The sequence below is a fragment of the Microtus pennsylvanicus genome, chromosome 4 (genome assembly GCF_037038515.1).
Source record: "Microtus pennsylvanicus isolate mMicPen1 chromosome 4, mMicPen1.hap1, whole genome shotgun sequence".
Classification (NCBI taxonomy): domain Eukaryota; kingdom Metazoa; phylum Chordata; class Mammalia; order Rodentia; family Cricetidae; genus Microtus; species Microtus pennsylvanicus.
Genome location: NC_134582.1, coordinates 126,607,909 through 126,625,037, shown reverse-complemented (window position 1 = coordinate 126,625,037; position 17,129 = coordinate 126,607,909). Strand labels below are relative to the sequence as shown.

The 17,129-nt window shown below is 40.5% G+C and overlaps 1 protein-coding gene across 43 annotated transcripts in view; it reads right to left on the bottom strand.

Moving 5' to 3' along the window:
• Positions 1-17,129, bottom strand: part of Celf2 (CUGBP Elav-like family member 2) — an 829,031-nt gene that overhangs the window by 11,086 nt on the left and 800,816 nt on the right. For 23 of the 43 annotated variants that reach the window (XM_075970404.1, XM_075970381.1, XM_075970382.1 and 20 more), the window contains 2 exons: positions 10,067-10,186; positions 3,415-3,612 (listed from right to left, as the gene is read on the bottom strand). In XM_075970404.1, coding sequence (XP_075826519.1) covers positions 3,415-3,612; positions 10,067-10,186 — 318 coding nt within the window. Of the gene's footprint in view, positions 1-3,414; positions 3,613-10,054; positions 10,187-17,129 lie in introns of all 43 variants that reach the window. The other 20 variants (XM_075970392.1, XM_075970390.1, XM_075970372.1 and 17 more) reach the window with 2 other exon arrangements.

Sequence of the window (17,129 nt, the reverse complement as noted above, 5' to 3'; positions counted from 1 at the left end):
AATGGTATCCATGTGTGTGGACATGGGGATATGAGGATTAGAAAGAACTCGATAAAAATAAGTGAACTGGCACATCTTTGCTCCCAGAAAAATTAGTGAATAAAGTGTCGTAAAGAATGAGACTTTACTGAAGCCATAGATGTAGTTACTTCTTTACTTAAAAACATGTCTGTGTCAGATGGTGGTGGCACACACCTTTAATTCCAGCACTTGGAAGGTAGAGATAGGTGGATCTCTGCAGGTTGAGGACAGCCTTGTCTACAGAGTGAGTTCCAGGTCAGTCAGGACTGTTACACAGAGGAACCTTGTCTCAAAAACAAAGAACCAAAACCCCAAAACCCCAACAATCTGTATTACAGATTCTATGGATATTTCTCTAATCTAGCTCAAGGGAGGCCTGCTTTAAAGGAAGACAACTATAGTTGACACTGCTCCTTAACTGTTTTCTGGTCCTAATTTGGATAGATGCGAAAACTCAAATGCTGGAAATGGGTGTGCTAAGTGCACTGTACTATGTGTTTTCTTAGTAATGGGCATACTAGCCAAACGTGTATCCCAGATTTAGCGTGCCTTTTAAACAAAGGATTTAAATGCATCAAGAAAGATTAATGGGGCTCAATTTGCATTGTAAGGAATGTTGCTTCTCCTGAAGCCTGAGTAATAAGCACAATTTTAATGAACAATATGGACTATGTGTACCTGAATGATCCTGGGAATCTCAAATGCTATCTACATTCTGGTTCTGTCCATGTCAGATAGGGGGGACCATGACAGTGAGACAGACAAAAAGAGGTATTGGTCCTTTTGTTTACTATTTTCCCAGGAACAATTATCATCTTCTTAATCCCCCACCCCCTAACCATGCATGCCACTACCAAGAAGCAGTTTGATTTTTTTTTTTTTTGAGACAGGGTTTCTCTGCATGGCTCTGGCTGTCCTGGAACTTACTCTGTAGACCAGGCTGACCTCAAGCTCACAGAGATCCACCTGCCTCTACTTTCCTGAGTGCTGGGATTAAAAATGTGCACCACCACCACCACCACCTGACAGCAGTTTGATCTTTTAAACCTCCTGATCTGAAGATTAAAAAAAAAAGTTTCATATAGGAAAATATTCATTGTATGCAAATGATATTTTTGATATAAATTCAAACACACACACACCTAGATCTCTAAAAGTAATTAAAAACTGTTCACAACTCACTCTTTGTCTACCTTCTCCTAGCACAACACCTCAAGTGGCAGTTGTGTTCTAGTGCTGGATGTTGTATTCTGTATTCTCATAGGATGCCTGATGAAGCACAAAACCCCAAGGCCCAGAGGCAACGATTTTCTAGAACAAAGCTACACTAGACCACAAGTGCCAATTGGCCTCTTGCTGGGTTCCTGGGGAGCCTAACTATTTGTGTGTACAAAACTTGCCTCTTGTTAAGGAAGGGAGATGGGAATGTATAAGAGTAGCCAGAGATGCTCACAATGGCATGAAAAGTGATGGGCTTTCCTGATATTTAGCGCGGTAGAAATGCTACAATCCTTCAGAAAATTCACTATGGAAACATTAAATCATTTCTTTGCCAAGTTCAAGCGGCTCATTTTCCAGCGATGGAAAATATGCCAGAGTTCATGACTAAATAGTTCAGGGTATGTTTCAACTCTAACTAAAGGTCAGTCCAAGGACAAGCTGCAGAACAGAAATCTCAAAGTCTGCTGATTAGTAAACCTGTTCTTTCCCTTCACTGTAAACTAATGGCAGAGGGATGATATTCTTGAGCTAGAGGAACCGGGTGACCAGATGATCAAGAGAGGTATGAGAAGGTAAGAGATGCGGGCTGGGGCAGGGACAAACAAACCAAACCAATGAAGTGAACAAACCAAAAGCTATAACTAGTACCAAAAAATAAAGAGCCCTAAAACATATCCCTGGTAGCCAACATCCCTAAATTAGGATTAGGATGTGGTGGTCATGACCTCCAGTCCTTACAAGTCAAAGAAAAGCAGCTTACATCAGTGGGCTGGGAGAAGTCATTTATAAAAATACTATTTAACAATTAAATTTTTATCCTTAGTGGCAGCTTTATATCTGAGTGACACAAATTTATACTGTCCTGTAAAGCCATGCTGGATAAGGTAGATTCAGCATTCTCCAGAACCATGTAGGGATTTAGCTTCGTTATCCTACAGGTTCTCTCCCATGCTACTTATTTCTCACAGTGGCTACAGGAACTAAACAAAGATAGGCTTTCCCAGGGAAGACCTGTGGTGCACACGATGCAAGGTCCCTTTCAAACACCCAGTGGGACACAGGTGTTTGGGACATAGCTGTGCACACTTGAATACCTATAGAAGAAGTCACAGCTCAGAGGAAAGAGCTGAGGAGTAACTTAGGTCTCATATGTATTTCTTTTCTTTATTCAAGATCTCTGTGCTTATTTGTCAAAGAAAAATTTATTTTCTATTTTCAAGTTGTACCTCCTTAAAATCCTAATTTTGCAGAGTGAAACTATGATACCACTTGCAGATCTTTAAATTAATATCCAAGCAAAAGTCATTTGTAACTACAGAGTATGGGTAAAAGAGGGAAAAAAATCAACCAAACAAAAATTCTTCTGATGTACCTTTTCCCATATTCTGAACTTCAGTTAATAAGGAAGTTAAAACAGTGGAGTGTGGTAGCCTACAAGTGCAATGGTAACCTAGCAATGGTGAGGTGGAGCCAATAAAGACTGGCACAAATTCAAGGGCAGCCTGGGCTGTAGGATGAGACCCTACTTCAACAAACTAACCAACCAATAAAGCAAAAGAATGAAAAGGAAGAAGGACAAGCTATCCTCATTTGGATAAGGCCATATACCATTTTATAATTAGCTTTAATTTATTCTTAGGATTACCCTGCCTTATTGAACCTATCACTTTCTTTCCCAGAAGACATCCTCATTATACAGCAAACTGCATCATTTCTAACTGTGGATTCCAACATTAGTCAGAGCCTATCGCTTACTGAGAGGCAGCTACGCTACTTCAAGGGACGTGGACACTAAGAAGCTGGGGAATTCAGGAGAGAAGTTCTTCCCCGACACCAGACTGCATCAAACGGCACCTCTCACTAAGGAGTTTCTGTGTGAGGAGAGACTAGGCATTTTTGATGGTAGCAACTAGTAAATCTTTTCCTGTAGATACCTGATGGAGGAGAACTTCTTAAGGGATTCGTGAAAAACTGAGGAAAACGTAAGACGAACGGAAGACTGTGATAAATGGCTAGTGCTTGAGAACTTTTTCTTTTAACATGAATACTAGAAATTAAGCCGGCGACTTCTCCTAAGACACTGGTTTAAATCAGCGTCTTCTGGGTGTGCTCTAGAGGCAAATGCAGATCTGGCTGGCCCCGCCAGGCCCTGAGGTGCAGATCGATACCCACCTTCCTTCTGGCTGCCTGCAGCACTCTGCTGTTGCAGCAAGCTCTGGCTGTACAAAGTGGGCAGTGCAGCTGCCGCGTACTGCTGAATTCCTGAGTAGGCCTGGGTGAGGGCGTCCATGGTGCCAGCCGTGCCATTCGTCAAGCCTGTGGCGCCAAGTCCTCCATTCAGAGCCGCCATACCTGAGAGCATTTGAGCAACTTTACAAAAAACCCAACAATAGAGAAGAGAAATAGCACTTATTCATTAGTGCTTTCCAAAGGAAGTCAGAGAATCATTTGACACAGTACAACAGCAAGTGCATGCAGCTAGCACACCAATTAAACAAACACAAAGTCAAAAAACGATACATATGAAGAAAGAAATCACAATAAGGTGGGGAAAAAAAGCAATGATAATTCTCCCTCCCTTTGCCAGTGATAAAAACGCAATGAGGCCCTGACGTCAGACAGAATCACTCCATGCAGTGTGCTGCTGGCAAGTACCACTGTTACCTTTTTGAAATATATACCTTCTTTTTCTTAGATCTTGGAAGCATGTGAAAAAAAACCCCAACCAAACCAAACCCTCAGTGGCTGATGCCTAGCATATCTGCATACTTCTGTCCACTGACTATAGCTTCTTAGGGGGCCACAGGTCTTTCCAGAAGCTTGAGGGCAAAGAGAAACCTTTTACATCCAAGCTGTGTGATTAGGAAGAGGCAGAGCAGACACGATCTTAGGTGTGCACCTCAGTGAGTCAGCAGTACCATCAGAGTGACTTCCTAAACAGTCAAAGGATGTTGTGAGGGCCTGGGACCTCAGGAATACATCACCTAGCTGATTCAGAACTGAGGAGCAGGACACTTCAAGCTACTCAGCCTATGAAAGGCACACCGCACATGCTCACAGATAGTAATCCATGTTCTCCAGTGAACTGGAGAGACATTGTCGATGAGCTGGATTCCGGCAGCAGCTTGGGGATCTGAGTGTAGACCAGGGTGTGATTCTGTCCTGGGGTCTTGGCTGCTGACTGTCATTTTCTTGAATATTGAATTAAAAGAGAGGATGCTTCATGGAGTATGAACTTTCACATGAACACAGGAAATGGAATAGGAAACAATTGCCTTTGGTTTCTTTTAAGACTAAAAGGGCTTTTTTTAAAGATCTGTTTCTGAGAACAACTTGCTGGAAATAACAATAATCTTGATGGTAAGGGAGGATAGCTACTATAGGATGCTTGCCAAGGATGCAGAAAAATCAAGTACCAGAAGCACTTATCACCCATCAGGGTCACCACTTGCCATCCACAGGAAGGAGAGGGGGCAGGAGATGTCTTATTTACACCATAGGTGCTTAGACTCCTTGGACAACGTCATCTCTTCAGATATGAAGCTGACCAGGACTTAGCAGTAGAGGACTCGCCTAGTGCTTCGAGTTTGGGTTCCCTATTGTGGGGCTTGAAGACACTGGGCTGGGCCTTTTGGAGCAGTACAACACAGTGTCTTCATAGAAGCTGGGGAAAGAAAAGTCTGAAGGCCTCAAGAATGAAATATGAGCTCTTGGAGAAAGGGAGTAATTTCAAGTCATTCAGCAAGTACAGAGTAAGTTAGGAGGCGCTGGCCAGAAGGGGATCTGCTGCACCTGCTCTGGGTTCTTATTATGAAGTCTACTCTCTTCCATTCCACTAATGTGAACAAGCACTGTTAAAGAGCTTAGAGCTAGTTTGTCCTAATTACTCGGAACGATCCCTCGGATACCAACTAATCACATTTACCTCACTTTTCCTTTCCTGCACACTCATCCCCATTGTTATGGCTGCCAAAGAACTGGAATTTTCTTTTTCCCTTTTGGTTATGTTTTATCCTTACTGTTTAGTATGTGTGTGATACTTCTGAGAGGCCCAAAGGAGTGTGTGAGACAACTTGGAACAACTGATTCTTTCAGCTCCCAACAGATGTTAGGGATACAGGCCATTAAGCTGTGGACTCAATTCCTTTATAGGAGGGAATTCTGAAAGGAAATTGCTCTTCTGCCCCAGGCTGTATGGTTTCATGTGCACACAGACCCTTTGAAACTCTGGTTTCCCAGCCGCCTGACATGCGCTGAAGCCTAAGTCACACTCTAACGAGTATCTCCAAACTACCTGTCATTCCACTGTAGCTTGTCTGCTGAGGGCTGTGCAGTTGCCATACAAGGGCTCTACTTAATCTGCAGCTTCGAATTCTCCCTCCTTTAGTCATTTTCCACCCCTTAAAACAGAAACAGAATGAACTTCATACTCTTAAAATACTGGAAGATCTCACGACTAAATGGAGTATTCTGGTTGTTTTCCTACACTGTACTCCAACCATAAACTACTTTCTGGAAGCTCTGCTTGCTTCTACTGCTGCTGTGTACGTGGAAGAAAAGACCTGGCCGTATGTTCTTGAGGACGGTTATAGGGAGGCAGGAAGTAGTTGGAGTACAGATGCCAAGGTCAGGGAAACTGGTCAGGGCCTTGTGCAAATAAGAGTGCCACAGTTTGGTCTCTCCAGCCTAAAGCTTCCCTTTTCTAGATTATAACCATATTCTTGAATAAAAATAGGGGAGGGGTAAAAAAGTTCTTTCAAATACAAAAGCATTGAGAATATTTGTACTATTTTTGAAAACCTGGAGGCTAGGCGTTGGCCAAATTCAGGGAGTAATGGGTAAACAACCACATGCAAGCATCTGAGGAACCAGCCGAGGAGGATTTCAGTATCTGAGAGCAATTCTTATGAATTACCTGATGTTATTATACATTCAATAGTCGTGGTACCAAAGTTAACACTTAACAGCTCGGCTGCCGGCATCTGATTACCTCTAAAAGCCTTGGACAATAGAAGCAGTGATTTGAAGAAAGTTTAGTTGAATAAAATATTTCAGTTATTTCAATTTAAAAGAACAGGGCTTTTCTTTGAGAAAGCTACATGGATCAGCTCTTTCCTACTCTTCATCTAAATTCTCATGTATGCTACTTAAAAAGGATGGATAAAATGATGGGCGTGTCCAACCTCTGTAAGGGGAGTCTGGGGAGCTGGCCTGACAGTTAGGTGGTCTGCAGCCTGATGACTCAGTCTTTTATATTAGCTAAGATGACAGCCACACCCACATTGTTTTTGTGAGCACCATGGAAACGGTCCTAAAAAGCAGAACTAGAAGGAGTGTGCCACGAGCAGACCACATTTATGTACAGGTCACCCTTCTAGGAGATAGAGCACATAAATAAGAGAGAAAGTAAGGGATTTCTTTGAACACGCTTATTATTTACTGACTGGTAAATTTTCCTTTGATTAGATGAGGTGTAGCCTGCAGAGCTACACCTTAATAAATGAGGATCTGGGAAATATCTGGAATGAGGGAAGATGGATATCGATTTAGTTACAGTTGCACTTCCATGTTTGCCTGTGTTGGTAAGATCACACATGCAAATGTGTTTGGGTTGTGCTCTGGTCTGGAATGGCGTTCATCTTCAGAAATGGCTAGCTGACAGATTAAAGCGGTAATGCCACAGTGTAAGTAAGAGCAGTGTAAGCTAGGGTAATGTGTTCAATGCCTCTCCTCTTTTCTTCATAAATTTTTTTTCAAAACTACTCTTTACCAAGTGTTTATGGCTACTTACCATAAAACAGGCTTATTTTCAGACATGTTAAGCCATATGGGAGAACATAATTTAAACAAATAAAGAATGCCATTTTATCTAGATTTAGAAATATCCAGTCAGAGGCTCCTGGATAGATATATCTGCACAAAGCATTTTTCAACTTGATTTAATTTAGATATTAATACAGAAAACATATCAATGGAATCCTTAAACTACCCAGATGAAGGATATGAATGACTCATGTTCTTTTCAATCTTGCTGACTCTGGCTTTACTATTAGAGGCTGAACTTTTATTTAGTTTTAACTCGTTAACAAATAAGGGAAAGGAAAGGGTTTTCAAACAGTTTAACCTAGCAACTTGTCGGTAATGAACCCTTTCAGAGAGGTACTGGCCCTCTGGCAGGGAAGAGAATCAAGTCCAGGCCAAGACGCATCAGCTCCTTACTTTCTTTCTGCTGTTCATGGAGAAGAGCTGGTTCTGTTCAGAAAACCAGAAGCCTCTCATCACTGTACCCACAGTACACACAGGAACCATTCCTGGTGCAGAGTTGGGGATGAGACAATACACAAGCTGCCATTAACTGTTTTAGGAGCTGACTGTTTATAAAAGTATTTCTTGATTTTCTTGAGAAAATTATCTGCAACAGGTTGCATCATAATTTCTGTTGAGGAAAATAGACCAAGAGGATATTCTACCCTAAAAGAGTTTACCCTCATATTTAATCTGAGACAAATATTAAATACTCTCCCCAAGTTGATGCTAAGGTTGTAGAAGAGGTTTGCACTACTAACACTTAGCAATCAAGAAAGAACACATTTTTATTTGTGCATAATTTTTGTTTAGTTAAAACATTTTCTTCCTGGTTCACTCTGACTGGTAGGTAGGGATACGTGAAATTAAAACCATTCTTTCTTAACTTGTCAAGAACTATGCATATTTCTATTAACCCAACTGCAAACAGTGAAGTCAGGAACCCAAACTGAAACTGTTGTCCTTGCCAGAGCAAACTTTGTGTAGCACACGACCCCGCATAAGGACTTATATGGTTTCTCATCATTCAACGATGTTCCCCCTGAGTCTTCACAATGAAGATGGGAAAAGCTTAGCAACCCAAAACAAAGCAAGTGCAGAGGCACAAGACACAGACAAGAGACACACAGCAGTCATGAGCACGTGCTGAGGAGGACAACCATTCCCACTGGCCTGTTACTCTGCAGACCAAGGACAGGCTGGCGATCAAATCAAAGTCCTTGTTTGAGGGGAACTAGGTCCTGGGGCAAGAGAAGCAGCATGAGGGATGTGCGCACACACATCCGAAACCCAGGTGAAGGGCAAGTGGGCTGGCACTGCTGCAGGACAAGGTCAAAAAGAGGAGCCGCACCAGAACAGGACTCAGGCCTCGAGGCTCCTAGGTGGCTGCTGGAAAATGTAAAAGCTGGAGGCAGTTTTAACTGGAATAAAACATTCTGGCCATCACAAGGTTACCAGGCCATGTGCTAAATGCTAATTCAGAGCCATCACTTGTGGAAGAAAACATTTTTTTTTTCCTTTATGGTCAGGTAAAACTCAGTCTATTTTTTTTTTTACTTTCCTAGAACATCCAAAGAAAAGACTTAAAACCTGAACATTATCTATTTTTTAAAATATGGTTTATTTTCTTACTGGGATTATAGAAGTTTAATCTTTATGTGGATACATTTTAGAGTTTAAATTCTTTCTTTTACATTTATTTTATTTTGTGTGTGTGTGAGCAAGGGAGGGAGAGAGAGGAGATTGTGATGTGACGGTATGCTTGTGGAGGTCAGAGGACATCTTGTATGAGTGGGTCCCCAGGGGTTGAACACAGTTCATCAGGCTTGGCAGCAAGCATTCTTACCTGCCAAGTCATCTTGCTGGTCCAACTGCAAATTATTACTTTTTGAACTTTTAAACAGAAATTAGGATTTTTGATTTAAAATAATTGTGGTCTGGTCACTCGATAAAACAGTTTACTACTTAATAAACCATGACCCAAAATGAGGTAAATAGCCAGGGCCCACTTACTACAAATTTAAGCAGGCAAGTATCAGGTTGCTTGGGCAGTCTGGCAGACAACTAGGTCCACAATGAAGAAACTCTGTTAGCTGTTCTGGGCCTCCAGGGCAACTAGGGTGGCCAAATGGATGGAAAGGTAAATTAGATGTCCTCCTTCTGGCTGAGGCTCAGTTTCTCCAGTGCAGAAGCCCACCCCAGTGTGACTCATCCTCAGGCCTGGGAACTGTTCCACATGTATTTGAATGACAGAACAGTTACTGTGTGGGACGGAGCCTAGCATCCTTTCTCAACGGGGCAGTTTGTTTCAGAATCAAGGGTAATTTGCTAACCTATATGCCCAAATCCTTTGTTGTCTGCCACAGTAAAATGACACCCCTTTACAGCCACTATTGTAGAGGCACCCCCATCTCCAGGCACTTAATGAAGACAGTTCTCTTTCTAGCTGGAGCTCCTTGACACTCAGTTGCATTTCTGGCTTTCCAAGGACTAGTTTTTTGCTCTCACACTTATCTGGAATCCTTGATTTTTCAAGCTGGAGGGCACCTTTAATATCACTTGACCCAGAATTTTCAATTTTCCCATGGAGACAAGGCCAGAGAGGGAGCTGTGATTTGCCTGAGCTCTTACAGTTGACTGGCAGTCGAGCAGGATAGATGCTACCCAACTTCCACGCCATTAACTTTTCTATTATAACACCCTGCCTTGCAGCAGGGCTGAGAAAATAAAAAACCAAACCAAACTCCTTGGAACCTGAAACTATCTGTCAAACTACAGCAATCTGAGGATTCAAACTTATACTACACACTGGAAAGAAGCTGGGGTGGGCTGTGGTTGGGTTTATTTTGAGATAAAATCAAAGGGGCAAGTTTTTGCCTATTGAACCATGTGCTCCTCCATCCCAAGTTTTAGTTCTCCCCATTTCATAGCCTTTTTGGTCAATTCTGGTTGACCGTGTTCTGGAGAATTTAGGGGAAGGCTGTCCACCAGAGCAGCAAATACTCACTGTTTACGGTACCTGCTAGTGCATTAATATTATTCAATCCGACAGTGGCTCCAGCCAATCCTTGGAGAGTTCCAAGAGAGGTCAAGGAATTCATGGCTGCACCAGCAGTAGAATTGGGGGTTGAAGCAGCCACTGCAAAAGAGAGAAAGGGAGAGAGAAAGCACAGATGAGAGTCAGCAAGAATGGAAAGAAACCTGCTGTCACTATACAGGCTAACCGTGGAGTCACTTAAACACCACAGACCTGTGATTTTTCCTTTAACCTTTTCTGTAAAGATAAATGGAACTGCATATGTAAGGCCTTTGGCACTTAGGGTTGGTAACTGAAGAGATCACATTATAGGTTGGGTTTGCAGCTCACTGTTCCTCAGCCTCATTGAGCAAGGCCTTGATTTTAGTCTCCACCCTAGCTATGGTCCACCTCCATCTGTTTGCCAGCATAAAGAGTATGCTGCTTGCTATTGCCTGGGAAAAAATTGTGAATGACAACCTTGCAAGTCTAGATTATACTCTCAAATTTATATTTTGTGCTATTTTGTTCACCAAACCTTCTTTAACTGTATCTAAAATGCTCTTAGATTTATAGTCACTGTATGTTACATTATAAATTTACATTTCCAGAAGCATCAGTATGGTCATTGCAATAATCAGTTGCTATTCAAATTTTCAAATTTTTAAAATCCCTTAAGTTTCTGTGAACATACTAGTTTCATTTCCTTTCTGTAAATGTGCTAATAATTCTGAGACCATAGATTGAATTAAATATATTGTTCAACTCTGACTGCTGTTTAATTTTTAAAAGGATTTGTTTTTACTGCTTATTTATTTATATGCTTATGTAAGTATAGGTGCATATGTATGTTGGTACCTGCTGGGACCAGAAGAGGGAGTTAGATCCCTTGGAGCTGGAGTTACAAGCATTTGTGACCCACCTAACATGGGTACTGGTATTCAAAGCCCAGTCCTCATGTTAGAGCACTGAAGACTCTTACCTGCTGAGTCATTTCCAGCCTGATTCCTACTTTTGGTCCTTGGTTTAACTACATTTTATGACTTTTGAATGAGAGCTTTAATAATATTTACTATTTGTGAAAAATTATTTCTGGAAATATTTGAAGTCTGGATTGAAGATGGTCTTTTCAGGGATGATTTCCATGAGATTACATAAGGTGTTAGAGGAAAAGACAAACTAGAGATCTTTCCAAAATGCTTGAGTGTTTTGAACGAGCACCCATGTAAAGCTGATGCGAAGGCCTGTTCGCTACTCTAAGTTCTCAGAGGTAAGTATCTCCAAGAAGGGCTCTTCTCAGCACAGAGTTCATCTCACACTGACAGTTCAGCCTTTGGGGTTCCAGAGGTGTACTGAGATGGTCTCCTACCAGATACCTCAGGCAGGCTATAAACTTCTTGTATTCTTTATGCACCAGGAGCCTTTGAAACTTTATACTCAAGTTTTTCTAATTCACCAAATGCCCCTAATGTGGAAGCTTCTTTCATTGTGTTACTTCCTGGGTTTGCCCTTTTATTTAACCACTCATTCCTAAGCTTTCTAGTAACTTACTACTTAGTGATGTGATTAAAAACAACAATATCTTAGTATACATGGTAGTTTTTTTCTCTTCCAGTGGGAATTCTTTCTGATGACTGAGTCCATCTAAATTATAACTATTTGCGCATTTCCCATGAGCTTTATCTGGTGGTATCCTACATGTAAAAGCAGATAAGGTGGAAAAACTATTCATGGTACACATGGTATTCTAAACCAGCAAAGTACTGAAAAACAAAACAAAGCTCGCATCTCAGTGGCATGAGTGAAGAACCGAGAGGCAGTGTAAGGACCTGTGGGCCCTCTCCTCGTGAAGTGAACGGAACTAGTGGCAATCACAAAATGCAGCAGTTATTGCCTCTAGAAAGGGTCCTAACAACAGAAGAACTCTATTTCCCCCTCCCTAGGAAAATTTATAAATCTCCATAAGAACTGATGAGTCTACAATAGGCTCCCTTCCCTGGGTGTCTCAGTATCACACCCCTGAAGATAAGTTTAATAGAAGCTTGCCTGAGACCTAGGAAGTGGGGCTCCCTTCCTCACAGGTCCAAACCTAGTACCACAGTTCCTTAACGGAAGAGAAGACTTCGCTCTTTCTAATTACCCCATTCTCTTCCCCTCTGTTCTGTATTGTACAAATTATATTCCAAGTCATGAAGAATGGAGGGCTTTTCCCTAAACAACTTGCTGGGAGAAATCAGGCTTCATTTACTTCCACACCACCAAATACATAGGCTAGAAGTCTGCTAGAAAAGGCAACTTAAGAAGAGTGTAACCTTCCTTGCACAGAAACTCTTCTTAAGAGCAGAGGTGCCACTTGAAGAAAATCAAAGCCATTGCTCCCATACCAGCTCTGAAACAATGAGACAGAGTTTCTGTCTAGAATGTGAGACAGGGTAAGAACACAGGTTCCTCTAAAGGGGACACATTTATTTGAAAGAGATGGGAAAATGTAAGCTATCGTAAATACAAATGTTGCTGGTAAGCAATTTTAGGAGTAGGCTGATAGTTCATAGCTGGTGAAGCAGTCAGAAAGACTGCTAGGGGATGTCTTCTTGTGGTCAGGCCTTGCTTCATGGCCTAGTTCAAAGATTACTCCTACAACGGCCTGGCTTTAATCAGATCAGACTTTGGTGTCTATGAGCAAAAAACCCTAGAAATGTGTTAAGGCTAACACTGGGTATGATGACAACAGAGATATTAACTAGAGATCTAACATCAGGCAAAGAAGCAACAGAGGAGAAACATTTAAAGAAAGAAAGAAAACCTGTCACTCATAGCCCAAGGTTATACCTTTTGAGTAATGATATCAAGGGCACCATGTCAGAGCAATATTTTTTACTACACTAATCTTGCTAAGTTGCTAAGCAAAAAAATAATGAAGAAGCCAGTCTGGGAGTGAATGAGGAGAACCAGGACCAGATTTGCTTTATCTAAAATGCCCAGTTATTGAAAAAACATCATAATAAATGCCAAGAAATAAGATGTGATCCATATAGAGCAAAAGAGTAGACAACAGGGACCCAGATATTAGGACTTAGCAGGTGGAAAAATCAAAGAAGGTATTAAAAAGATACTCAACTAAAGGAAATCCTGCTTAAAGAATGGAAGAAAGGCATGACTTATTTATAAATACAAATATTTAGAAAAACAGAAAGGAAAATAAAAATAAAAAGTAAACACAACATTAAAGGAATGTGGTACATAGTTGAACACACCAACATATATGTAAAGCATTACGCAAAGGGTGATAGAGACTAGAAAAACGTTCCTTAGGAAGGGCAAAAAGACAAGATTTCTTGAGTAAATTGGGAGCCTGAGAGTCACAGAAGAAGGTAGAAAGGGAGAGGGAAGGAAGGGAGAGGAGTGGAGAAAAATGTACAGCTCAATAAAAAGAAAGAAGAAAAAATGTTCCAAAGCATGATGACTAATGATTTCCCAAATTTGATTAGAGACATTGACACATTCAAGAAAATGAACCAATTCTAAGTATGATAAACTACTATGTTACAAAGAGACCCAGATCCAGATATATGAAAATACAGATATTGAATGTCAATGAGCTAGAGGTATTTCTAAAAGCAGCAAAGAAAAAAAAAAAACATCGTACAAGGGATTCAGGTAAGATGCACAGTCGACTTCTCAGCAGAGTCAATGCATTTACTACAGGACATACTCAGTGACAGGGAAACACTAAGTGCCAACTACAATTATATTCAGAAAAATTATCTTCCAAAAATGGGAGAAACAATTTCCATATTAAAAAGAATCAAACAACAAAATAAAACCATTACTTCATAGGTATCAGATCTGCCTCATAAGAAATAATAAAGTTCTTTAGGTTTATAACAAGAAATCTTAGACAGGTATCAACACACATACATAGTGTAAGTAATTACATATTATAAAGTATAATAGTTTTTAACTCTCATCTCAAATAAGTTGACTAAAATGTATATAATAGCATGATTAGGTATGCCGTATAAGAAATGTATTATATTTGAGAATTTTCAAACTAAGGAGGAGGATGTAGGAAAATTCTATCAGAACAAGAAATGCAGATCTTGAGAATGAAGAGAACTAGAAATTGTAAGTAAGGTTATAAATACCCTATAAATATTAAGATTTACTACTTGCTCTCCTTTATTCAGTTTCTTTAAAAGATGTAAGATTACATAAAGTAATTATAATATGTTGCTAGGTTTTTAACATACTGTTTATATAAAAGGCACATGAAAGGCCAGAAAGGAAGGAATTATATAGAAGGAACATTTTTTTTATCTTACTGAAATTAACACAATAAATCAGAAGTACGTTCTAATAATTTAAAATAATCATTAAAATATGATAATAAAATTCAAAAGATCAGTAAAGAAATTAACATTTTGTATTAGTAAACATTCACTTAATATATAAAAGGAGAGAAATAGGCATGTGACAAAAAAGCAAAAGCAAAAGCATAAACCCCAATTCAACCTTTTTTATAGAAGTATTAACATGGAAAGGTAGTACGGCCAGACTGTACTTAACAAAAATCCCCAGCTGAGATTTAACTATGCTAAGTAAGGAGGTGCACTTAAGATTCAGAAACAACCTGTAAAATACATATTCTCCTTGACTTCCAACAGAACAATGAGCGCATTCAATATGGGAAATATCCTAGGTTGGAAATGTATTTGCTACACCATCCTACTGAACATTCCAATTCAGTAACACAGTAAGCGGCCTGATGTTTCTCCTTGTGACTAGGAGACTGACTGGCCCTGTCATTCACTGCTGCTGCCACATGGGAAACACTGAACCCACATATCAGTAGCTCAGGAGAAGACCACAGTTCAAACTTTGAAGTATAGCTTCCACTAACACACATTGCTTTCATTCCATTCTAAAGTGAAAAAACCAGAAGTGGACCCATAAGTCTGTTGAAGGACAGAAAATACATATCTTGCCAACAGCAGCTATAAGAAGATATATTGGCTAGACAATAAGAGACTAATACAGGACAACTCTGAAGAGAACAGCATTGGCCTAATCTCTTGCATTTCCCCAAACCTGCATTTCATCAGGGTCAAAGAAAATGAGAAGGAATTTGTCCTGATGAACGTGGCTAGTACAGTAACTCAAGTGCCTAGCGGAAAACTGATTTTACTTAAGCTTGAGCTTTCTGTCCTTTCTTCACACTCCTCAGAGCAAAGAGAAGGGAATGGAAAATAGGCTGAGGCAGGGGATAATCCTCACACAGTCCAGGAAATGAACAGAAACCAAAGCTGGAGGAGCTATGGAGGGGAGGAAATCTAGGCCCTCAGTCATCTGGCAAATGTGTTGCTATTGTTAATATCAGAGACCTTACACTTGGCTGCCAATAACACCAACTGAAAGAAACAAGGATCTGAAAACCATAGTCAAGCTGCAAAGACTTCATGTGCAAACTGTTCTCCCAAGCTTTGCTTGTTTTCATCATTTTGACATTAACAACAACAACAAAAAGAAAATGGAAAGAAAAAAGAAGACAGCTCAGTGTCACTGTAATGATTACTTACCCGTGGCTCTTCATCATGTATTAAGTGAAAGATGAAATGAAGGGATGATTATTTAGGATACATTTCACACAACCACAAAGAAGAGAAGTTGTTTCCTCCCTACTTTTCAGTCTAAACACCTATGATGATTAATCTTGATGGCCAATTTGGCAGGATTTAGGATCACTATGGAAACAAACCTTTGAGCCTGTCTTTGAGGATTTCCTGGGTCAGGGTAACCGAGGTGTGAACACACACCCTAAAGTGTACAGTGCTGGACGAAAAAAAAAGAGCAAATGAGCTGAGCATCAGCATGCATCCTCCTCAGCTTCCTGGCGGCAGACGCAGCGCGACCAGCTGCCTCATGCTCCTGCACCGTGACTTTCTTTGCCATTTCGGACTAGAGCCTCGAATTGTGAGCCTAAACCATATTTCCCTTACTTAAGTTGCTTTTGTAAGGTATTTTGTCTCAACAAGAAAAGTAACTAATAAAATTATCTTTAATTGTTGATGACATCAGGGCTATATTTTTATTTCTGCTCAGTGGCCCATCTCCTCCACCTTATGAAGAAATCAGAAGGTGTCACGTGTCATGCTGAGTTTGCCCACTGTCTGAGATCAAATATAGAGGAATACAACACAGAAGAAAGTAGTCACATCAGCAGCTTACTTCACCTTAGAGGTTCACTCAGTGGCAAGAGAGAGAATGACTTTGAAACTGGCAGATTCCATGGTTCATAAATGACTTTAGGGGGTCCTTTAGGCCTGAGAGGTGAGCCTGAGGAGAAAGGAGTAACAAATTTCCTCTCCTTGCTCTTGTGTATACAATCCACAGATCTCATGGTAAGTGGTAAGTCTTTCTAGAGAGAAAATCATTAGAGACACATGTGGTGCTCCACTGTCAAACAAGCCTGTGTTTACTGAATACGGGTGGTGGCGAAACAGCCCTGGAGCCACAGAACCTTCTGTCCTGAATAGTAAACAGGTGTTAGCCATAGTTTGTTCGCGCCTTTTCTACTTAATTTAAACCACCTGGGACTGATTATAGTAAGCGGATTGAACACAGTTTCACACCTCTTATTGTACTACTTCTGGAAAGGCAAAGAAGATGTACAGAGTAGAATTAAGTATGAAAACGTGAGAAGTTACCTGCATGAAGTGTTTAAAAGTGAGAGGACTCCATGTATGCTGTACCATTGGCCAATACTTTAAAAATCTGCCCTAACTTTAGTTGCAAAGAGATCTTTCTATTGCCTATGGAGCTGCCTTTAAGAACCTTTGAATTTTAACAATCTGTTTAAATTCAGATTTGTCACAGGGCCAATCTCCGTCAAGCATCAAGCACTTAAAAACTAAATGTTTGGCAGATGCACAATATACGAGAAAGATCCTCAACACAGAAACAAATTAAAGGCATCGACCCACATATTTTCCTATTTTACTGTTGACAGACTAGCCATGCGCTGTCTTGGGTAACTGCATTCTGTCCACCTAAAATTCTCTCCAGTCTT